Source organism: Hypanus sabinus, chromosome 14 (genome assembly GCF_030144855.1).
Source record: "Hypanus sabinus isolate sHypSab1 chromosome 14, sHypSab1.hap1, whole genome shotgun sequence".
Lineage (NCBI taxonomy): Eukaryota > Metazoa > Chordata > Chondrichthyes > Myliobatiformes > Dasyatidae > Hypanus > Hypanus sabinus.
In genome coordinates, this window is record NC_082719.1 from 28154182 (window position 1) to 28164357 (window position 10176).

At 35.5% G+C, this 10176-nt stretch overlaps 1 protein-coding gene across 1 annotated transcript in view; it reads left to right on the plus strand.

The window, feature by feature from the left end:
• haspin (histone H3 associated protein kinase) overlaps positions 1-9919 on the plus strand; it is a 76114-nt gene extending 66195 nt beyond the window's left edge. Inside the window, exons 10-15 of the mRNA XM_059988524.1 lie at positions 390-481; positions 2777-2856; positions 2953-3041; positions 5058-5200; positions 7973-8072; positions 9259-9919. Coding sequence (XP_059844507.1) covers positions 390-481; positions 2777-2856; positions 2953-3041; positions 5058-5200; positions 7973-8072; positions 9259-9466 — 712 coding nt within the window. The 3' untranslated portion in view covers positions 9467-9919. The remainder of the gene's footprint in view (positions 1-389; positions 482-2776; positions 2857-2952; positions 3042-5057; positions 5201-7972; positions 8073-9258) is intronic.
• The last annotated feature ends 257 nt before the right edge of the window (positions 9920-10176 follow it).

The following is a 10176-nucleotide window of genomic DNA, read 5'->3' on the forward strand; positions in this document are numbered from 1 at the left end:
ATTGAAATCTAAATTTCAAGTTCTATGGCTATTGTGGCAGGAGAGCAGGAAAATGGGGCAACCTCTGATACGCCACTATACATTTGGCCAGGCAGCTGACATTGGGTCCAGGCCGGGGAAATGGCCTGTATTCCCAAGACCTCTAACAGTGTTTTTTGTGAGTTTTAATGTAGCAAGTTTGGAATGAGCTGAGCACTCCTCCAGACAATCTAGTGACCCTTCAGATCCAAGAGTTATGGAAAGCAGTACCTGCTTCTTCCATGCTAATTGTAATCATACTTTGGCAATGTTTTTAGCTACTTGGTGCTTTGTATCTGGTCTCTTTGACCTAAATTATGATACTTGTTTTGTGTAACTGCTTAAAGTCAATTAGAGTTCTTGTTTTATAGCGTGCATTGTGTCAAAGATTCTTACCCTCCAGAGCTACTTAAAGCTTGGGATAAGTATAATCAAATCAAGACTTCAGAGAATGATCGCCCAGGTAAGAATAGTAGTTGCTTATTCTAAAATGCTGCAGAATGAGTCGTTGCACTCAAATATTTTGGTACATTTAAGAATAAATATGACCATTCCAACTGCTGAAGCAGACACACATAACTCCCTTGCAACTTTCTGAAAGTCCTTTGCAAACTTTGTGTAAAGAATATCCTAATTGCTTCATGTCATTATAGGTATCCAATAAATTCAGAGGAAGGGAAGGTCAATTAGCAAACGAAGCCCACTTTTTCCAAATCAGGACTTCTCACACCTAATGTTAGCAGAGTTTTTCAACTCAAATCATTCATACCAACCATGATACCTATCTATACTAGTGCTCATCACTTACTTGGCAAATATAATTTCATTTTCCATCACAGCAAATATTTATGGGGAAAATTGATGTAAAGTATTATAGCACAAACGTGCTCAACCAGCTTATTCCCTACATTGTAAGTTAATCTTGCATATTTCCTTAATTCTCAAGTCTTAGTTTCCCCTTTCCTAACACCCACCTATATTCTTAACATCTGTTTTGTTTTGGGCATCAGCTAGGAGTGCATAACTTGCAAGTTTCCTTATCCTCGCCCAATGCTCTTACACACTTGTTCTGTCAATGTAGATGCCACTGATGTTTTCATTTTCTTACAATCTTCAAACTTAATTGTTTGTATTTTCCTTTTGATAAAACGTTTTTCAATTTTTCATTTATTTTTGTCCTTGTCATTCTAATGACATGTTGTATCCAAGCCTGCATTATGTGAAACCCAGAAATGCCATGGTGCAATAGAACTAACAATTTAGATTGAATTCAATGTTGCATCAGATGGAATTAACTTTTGTTGGAATTAACAAACACCTCATTTTCTCCTTGCAATGGATAATTGCTGAAATAGTTGAAGGTGGTTATGCTTTGGTCATTGCCCTTGAGAAACTCCTGGAACAATGCTGTAGGCATCTCATAAAATCATAACCATATTGTAGAAAATTTCTTGATTTTATTTTGACTTGGATATTTAAAAATTTGCTCTTGATTCCAAAGCATATTGGCTCTGTCCACCCTTTAAAGTTGTCTGCTGCATACTTCCACTTCACAACCCTGAGGTGAATTTTTAAATTGTCATCTTCTGTCGGTGCTTTGGTGGCAATGATTAAACAGCAAAATTGGTGAACTTTTTCGGCAGTATCTCTTAAATATTTTAACATAATCCTTGCTGAATATTCTGCAAATTCCATTTATTGTATCTTTTCAATAATTTCATGTTTTTTAATATTTGTATATGAATGCACACTTTTTCACCATTTTTCCTCTTTGTACAGTTTATAAATTACCAGATAGCATTTTAAGTAAAGTGTTGAACAACAATTCAAAATAATTCATTGGCCCATACACTTTTCATGTGTTACAATTGGCCTTCAATTTGCGAAGTTTAAACTTAATATTCAATAGGCAAATAATTGTAGACTACAACTTTCACAATACAATTTAACAAGTCAATCTTTGTAAAATAATGATGAAAAACTTGTAACTGAAGAAACTTTTTAAAAGAAGCATTTTGAAGTAATATAAAATGTATAATGGTGGAGGCAAAAGCAGTAAACATAGGGGAAAAAAAACCTACAGCATAATACAGGACCTTCGGCCCACAAAGCTGTACCGAACATGTCCCTACCTTAGAAATTACCTAGGGTTACCCATAGCCCTCTATTCTTCTAAGCTCCACGTACCTATCCAGGAGTCTCTTAAAAGACCCTATCGTATCCGCCTCCACCACCTTTGCCGGCAACCCATTCCATGCACTCACCGTTCTCTGCGTTTTTAAAACAAAAAATAACAACTTTCCCCTGACATCTCCTCTGTACCTTCTTCCAAGCACCTTAAAACTGTGCTCTGTTGTGCTAGCAATTTCAGCCCGGGGAGAAATCCTCTGACTATCCACGTGATCAATGCCTCTCATCATCTTATACACCTCTATCAGGTCACCTCTTATCCTCTGTCTCTTCTAGGAGAAAAGGCTGAGTTCACTCAACCTATTCTCATAAGGCATGCTCCCCAATCCAGGCAACATCCTTGTAAATCTCAAAGAGAAGGATTTTTCAATTTCTGCTCAATAAAGTTGGTTAATAATATCAAGGATTTTATGTTTGAACTAACATCTTCTAAATTATCGATTTAAAATGTAAGTTATTTCAGAGTTTACAAAGTAATTATTTAATGGTGCAAAGGCTTAATTGTCTTAATTCCTGAAGTTATTAATAGTCCTTAACAATGTACAGTGAAATGCATTCTCTTCCCTAGATGAATTGCAGAATGACCAACTTTACATTATTTTTGAATTTGAATATGGCGGATGTGATCTAGAAAGTATGAGAACAAAGGTATTTTTAATACTTATATCAAATTTATTAAAATTCTGCTGTTACTGTAGGTACTTTCCCCTTTATTGAATTTACAACATCATCCTATTCCAACAGGTACCTTCCCTTGAAGAAGCAAGAAGTATACTACATCAAGTAACTGCATCCTTGGCTGTAGCTGAAACAACTTTAAATTTTGAGCACAGGTAAGGGTGTGGAGGAAGGAAGAATCTTGCACTAACCTTTGCAAAATAAGAAGACAAGGCTAAAAATGGACTCCAATATACTTGGGGCACGTGAATTATATCTTGAAGGTGTGGGTTTAGTTCAGTGACTTGATTTTCTGTGACAAGGATATTGAGGACCGTAGTGAATATATATTAGTGCTCGGAAAGTCATTTATAATCCAGTTGCTTACCGGAATAGCCAAAGGAACTGATCTGTAGTACCTATGAATATAACAGCCATTGCTTGGTATTTTTTTCCTTTCCGCAGATATTCGGAGCTTCTCTTCTTAAAATCAGAGTTTTACGGAATGTTTTGTGGATTATCTTCATTGTGCTGATCGCTGGTTCTGTTCATGAAATGAGCTGAGAATGTTTGCTTTTAAATCCTATGTATGCCTCTTCATAGGTGATGACAAAGTTTCTGAATAAGCGTTGATGATTTGTGATATTAAATTGCCATGGAATTCTAACTTAGGAATGTATTTACTTCTGTGTTTCCCTTCCAAAATTTACAAAGAACAGAAGTTATCTATGTTGTGTCTTTAGTATGGTACAGAAATTAACCAAGGTAATTCATTTTACAAAATTTGAGCCATAAATGTGTTAGGTCTCTGGAAAAGTTTAGAAAAGTAATTTAGAGGAGAGATGGAAGCCTAGAGACTTGAGGATACTTCCAAGTTTTGGGCTTAGTTATGTGATGAAAGGGTTGTCATAGGTTAATTGAAATTAGACTGTGCTACAGGCGAGAATGGAAGAAGTACAGAGATATGAGGTTGTAAAGCTGAAGCCTGTTGCAGAGTTAGAGGAGTAAGGCTAGGGTAGAGGAGCAAGGCAAGGTCTGGGTTCCTGCACTCAATCTGCTAAAATTAGTGTGACATGGTACTGAAATACAGCAGATGAGAAATCCAGGACGCAAGTATCTGACTTGTGCTGATCTCTCCAATGGCTGTAGTTAGACATTGAGTTGGAAGATTTAAAATCAACCACTTGTTAAGTTCACTGTCTAATGGAAAGTGCATGTGCTTTTAAAAGTTGATTTTCCTCTTGCACTATCTTATAAATGTGGTGGAGAGTTGCATGTCCGTAATGCAGTTCGCCTTAATTTCTGTGTATTTAAATACAGTGAGGGAGAGTACTTCTGATGAGTGATCCTTCATGGGATATTTTCTTGGCATTAGGACTGGTTCATCTTTGGCTGATTTGGAGATTTTGATTGCCTGCTAGTAACTGTTTAGGAAGATGCTTTGGGGAATTGTGTAGAAATAATACTTGTCAGTCATTTCTTTTCTCCATAAGACATATCAACTTGAAGTATACTCTGGAAATGTGGCAGAATATTTCATTTACTGATGCATAATTATGAAGTTTATCCCTTTGTCATTGTATCATGGACCAGTATGCATTCTTCACAAAAAGCTACCTAAAATGCTACAAAAAATGGACCTTGTATCTTGTACCAAATATCTGGCATCAGACGAGGAAATCTGCAGATGCTGGAAATTCAAGCAACACATGCAAAATGCTGGTTGAATGTAGCAGGCCAGGCAGCATCTATAGGAAGAAGCACTGTTGACGTTTCGGGCCGAGAGCTCCTTCCTATAGATGCTGCCTGACCTGCTGTGTTCCACCAGCATTTTGTGTGTGTTATCTGGCATTAGAGTTAGCTTAACATGAAGTGTGTGTGTATATTAATTAATTATTTTCAGGCTTTACTACCCCTGAGCAGAACTACATTTCATTCCGTTGGTAGCTTTTGACCCTCCAAATCTGAGCAAAAGGTTGGAACAAAAGCTGTCTGTCCTTTTTTTTTAAATTACCATTTGTGGAAATTATTATCAGATGGAAGTTCTTGATTTTGCATCATTTTGTGGTTCCCTTGCTGGAATTGCATTGAATTATCCTTTCTACCTCAGGAATTGTAGAGCTTAAATATTTTTAAAAGCTGCAATTTTTTTTATGTGAACTGTGCAATTAATTCCTAAAATTCAATTTCAGAGACTTGCACTGGGGTAATGTTCTTATCAGGAAAACCAGCACCAAAGAAGTTGAATACAGGTTGTGTGGGAAGACTTTCAATGTTAACACCCATGGATATGTAGCTCATATAATTGATTATACCCTATCAAGAATGGGCAAAGGTTAGTAATGTTAAATTGTGTACTGGAAAACTGTACATTTGTATTAAATAGTGTTTTTTTTTGTTAATCAATTGAACATAGTTTTTTCATGTTCCTGATCTTAACTTGAAAATTAGAAGCATTGAAAATAGCTTTTAGTTTAATGTTAACTTTATATTGCTTAATATACAAAAGCCAGGAATAAGTTTAATACAAGCCTGTGTACAGTCCTTTTTAACCTTAATGTTCTCAAAGATGTAAAACATTTCAAGGTTATAATTTATGTTGGCAGGTTTTATTTTCAACCTATTAACACAAAGCATTTTCATTTGCTGAAAGGCAGTTCAGATGTGAAGATTAATTAAATTGTCAAAAATCAGAGATTATTGTCCATGTACTTTTATCACTTGATATTCTCAAGTTCAATGAGCAAGAATAGTCTTATTTATCATTGCTTATGATAGTACCTATTGGTAATCAGAACTAGATGGCAAACTATATTTTCTCACTTAGTTTAAATATTATTTCTAGCAATACAGTAAAACCTTATGATGCAACACTGCAGAAAGTTTAAAACTACTCCACCCCAACATAAGTATAATATATATTTGATGGGAAAATAATTATAGAACTTGATGAAGCTTTGTTATTAAATTTCAAGGCTAAAAATTAGGACTTTAAAAATGGGACCAGTTACCTAAAACTAAACATTTGCTGTAATCATTGGTCAGTAAAATGCTTACATTTTGAAATAAGAGGTCGCGTTTGTTAAAGCACTTCATTTCCTCTCTTACTACCTACCAATCTACCCAACCATTTAAATTATTGGGTAGAAAGTTGTTTGATCAGTTTTAACAACGTATATAACTCTAAGCTTATGTCTATTTTTTTTTTTGAAATCTTGTACATTATTTGAGTGTGCTTCATGTTTGTATTATCTTTTATTATCACCAATTACTTTTCTCTCAAGTCCTCACGCTGCTAGCCTCAGTTTCCTACCTCAGTGGGTCTTGTTTCAATATTGTACAGAAATCGTTTCATCTAAGAAGATGTGTTCTGTGGAGGATCAGCAGTAATACAAAATGTTATGCCACAGGAGTTATAGGGAAAACTTTGCCTGCGATAAAATATAATATTGATCCACCCTGCTCTTTCCCTGCAAGCTTGTATATACTTAAAGAATTCCTGTTTTTGATTGTAATCAATTTTGAATTCTAGTTTTGTTTTTAATACTTTGCCAAGTAACTTCAGTCTGTTGCTTTGTTACCAGCTTGTCGGTAGGAAACAGTTTCTAAGTCACACAGCAGAATTTTTAAGGCATTAATAAAATCTTTTCGTACTTTGAGATTCATTTGCCCATCTGTTTGCACTCCTCCTCAGTTCACCAATCACCTCAGAATCCTTTCTATTTACACCCCTTATCTTCTCTAAGCTGGCCATCTTGCCTCTCCACTCCCAGTCCCCTTGAATATTGATCATTTGTTGTCCACTGATGCTGTTTGACCTACAGGATTCTAGTACTTGCAGCCTCTTTTGTCTCCATTCCTAGACTCTCCACATAAATTGAACTTCCTCAGCTCTATTCTGCGCCATTTTCAATGCTTTGGCATCCTTAATAAAATGTGGTACTCAGCGTTTAAAATTCAACTGAAGTTTCAATAATGTTAAACATAATTTCCTTTTTTTGGTATTTGTATTCCTTTATTAATAAACATAATTAAATAACATAGTTATTTAAAAAGCCTTCTCAACTCATTCTTCGTCAATGGGATGTATGGAAAGGGGGCTGTGGATTTTCAGGTTTCCCTGTCATACCTTCCCTTCACCCACCCACTCAGCGTAATGAGCATATGTTGTTTCAGAGTATGCTGGTCTGCCAAAGTGAACAAGTTTATGCACAGAACCTTGGTCACCCTCAAGCACTGTCCTCTTTCTTCTTTTGCCAATCAGCACATCTTACATATAGTACCGGCATTAAATTTCATCTATCTTCCTGACGTCTACAATGGATCTGCCTCATTTTCTACATTTGAGTTTTGTAGCATCTACAAACTTGGATTTGTGCTGTGTATGTTTAGGTTCAGGTATGTCAGAAAAAGGAAATAACACATTTTATTTGAGTTTCAAATCCAAGTGACCACCATTATTCTCAGCCTCTTAACAATCTTTTAATTTTATCTGTGGTGTGGGGCTGTTGCTTTTAATGCCAGAGACCTTGGTTGTGGAAGTATGTCCTATATGTGGAATATACATTTTAAATATCTCATTGGCAAATGTCCCGAACTAGTCAAATAAATGCTGATAATCAGTCATTTAGCTCATTGGTAGTTGATTTTGTTGCTATTTTTTCTCTACTGCCAACATAAAGCCTCCATAACAAACTAAATGATTGCAGGAGGCTGCCAAAGCACTTAAGAGCCAACAATACTTTTGTGGTAGTCATAGTTACACTGTAGAAAGGAAATGACAGATCTGTGACCCATAGTTTCTAACATGAAAAAAGGACCAATTAATTTTAAATGAGGGTTAATTGATTTAATAAATGCTGATGAGTGTAATGAGGTAAATTGCCTTAAATGATTTTATATATTCTGATATATCTTTTGTGACTTTCTGACTTGATAGAACACATTGAGTGGAAATATACCAAATCTGACTGTGCTGCGTGAGTAAATTGAAGTCTAATGGCATCTTAGAGAAAGCATCGCTCCTAGTTTATGTTTTGAATGTCTCAATTATTATACATTTCCAGTACTCATTACTTTTTGCCATGAAATCATTTCTACTCCTCAGATGTTGTGTACTTCTGTGATCTTTCTGCTGATGATAGTTTCTTCCATGGTCAAGGAGATTACCAGTTTGATATATACAGAAAAATGAAGGAAGAAAATCTGTGAGTAATGAAAATATTGAAATAATTACACTTTTATTTATCAAAAGCATGTATTCATTTTGTTATGTTATTGGATTTTGCTCAAAATTGTTTATAGTTCTAATGTATAACCTGTTATGTAGGAAACTGCATTGAGGTAGTTCAGTTGTCAGAACAACAGTGGGCATTTTTGAATGTTCTTTTGAGATGGAGATTATTTAGAAAAATCATTATGGTTTGGAATTGGGAAATGGGAGGTGAAGGTGCCTGGGTTGCAGGGGAGAAACAACAAACAATTGTGTCTACGATTTGTGATGCACTGACAGAGAAAGAGTCCAGTTGGTAACATTTTACTGAGAGTTGGTCTTAGCCTGGGATATTGCCTTGGACATTGAGCGAGATCTTTCTGGTTTTGGTGTGGTATAATGTCCAACTTATTTAACTCACATGTAAAAATAGTGGGTTTATTATCACCTTTGTTAAATGTTTTTGTATTTTTACAGTATTTTCAAGCTAAGCTTTGAGATTATAAATGTTCAGATGAGTGCCACTGATCAGAGAAATGCTTGGCATAAAGGAGCATCAAACTAATGTTAATTTTTTTTTACATGCCTTTTTTATATATAATGGCACCTTATCTCCTTGCCGGTTCATCACCTCCCTCTGGTGCTCCTTCCCCTGTTTTTTCCATGTCCTTCTGTCCTCAGCTATCATATTTCCCCTTCTCCAGCCTTTTATCTCTTTTACCAATCAGCTTCCCAGCTTTTTACTTCTCCCCTTCCCCTCTCTAGGTTTAACCTGTCACCTACAACCTTGTAATTCTTCATCCCCTCCCCCACCTCCTTATGCTGACTTCTCATCTCTTTTCTTCCCCCCAGTCCTGATGAAGGGTCTCATCCTGAAACATTGACTGTTTACTCTTTTCCATAGATGTTGCCTGATCTGCTGAGTTCCTCCAGCATTTTGTGTGCGTTGCTTTGATTCAACTATAGCAGCCATCAGTTTTGATTTCTGGTTATCCACGATACTTTCAAAATGCATTTTTGCATTAAAACTTGTAAATCACTAACTTTTATGGAATAATTATAGACTTGCACTCCCAAGTTTATTAGAAGTTATCCACGCTCTGAATCTTAAATAGCAATACTGCATATATTTCTTTACTTTCTACATCCCTTTCTCTTATTAAACCTTTTTTTCTTTTTAGTAACAATTGGGCAGACTACAATCCACATACAAATGTGTTATGGTTGCATTACCTAGCTGACAAAATGTTGCACATGCGTTACAAGAGAACAGCCTCCAAGACTCTCAAAATGCTTAAAGGAATGTTTCAAGAGTTCATGAAGGAATCTCTGGATTATAAGAGTGCTGTAGATTTACTTCAATCCAGTCAACTCTTTCAACAAAACTAAAATATATTGACTTTAAATGTAGTAATGTAAATAAACTTGCATAACTAATAAAGCTTTTAAGAATATTGTAAAATATGTACTGTATTGTCCAAATAAATTTGCATTGTAAAGTAAAAACAAAGTGCTGTTGATACTCTGGTTGGATAATTTCTGTATTGAAAGGGCTGATGTATCTAGTTTGTATTTAGTATTTGGTTCTGAAGAAAGTAGTCATCTGGGTTGTTAAACCTTTAACTTTATTGCACTCTGTACATACAACTGACTTGAATGTCTCCAGCACTTTCTGTTTTTATTTCTGATTTTGTCAGTTTTTTTGTTCAGTATTTATGTAAAAGCTGTCACGCAGTCTCAGATTAATCTGATCTTTAAGACTTGTTGCCAAAATGAAATTCCATTCTGAATCATTTGTTATTGACCAACAAGTAATGAAATATAACCTTTCATCACTGAGTTTGAAAATGGCTTTTAAATATTTTGTTTACCATGTGCACAAAGAAGCCAGGCAGTTTATAACACATTGAAACTGACCAGCATGTGAAAGTAAGTTATTTCCTTCTGTGTTTTAGCCTGACAGTTGATACTTGCAGCTAATTGCACTATAGGGGTTCTTGTGGCTGTTTCATTTCATAAAATTAAAAAACACTTTAAGGCAGTTGGCTGCTCTTCAGCCCATTGTCTGAAGGAAGCTCCCCGCCTTATTGCATTTTTCA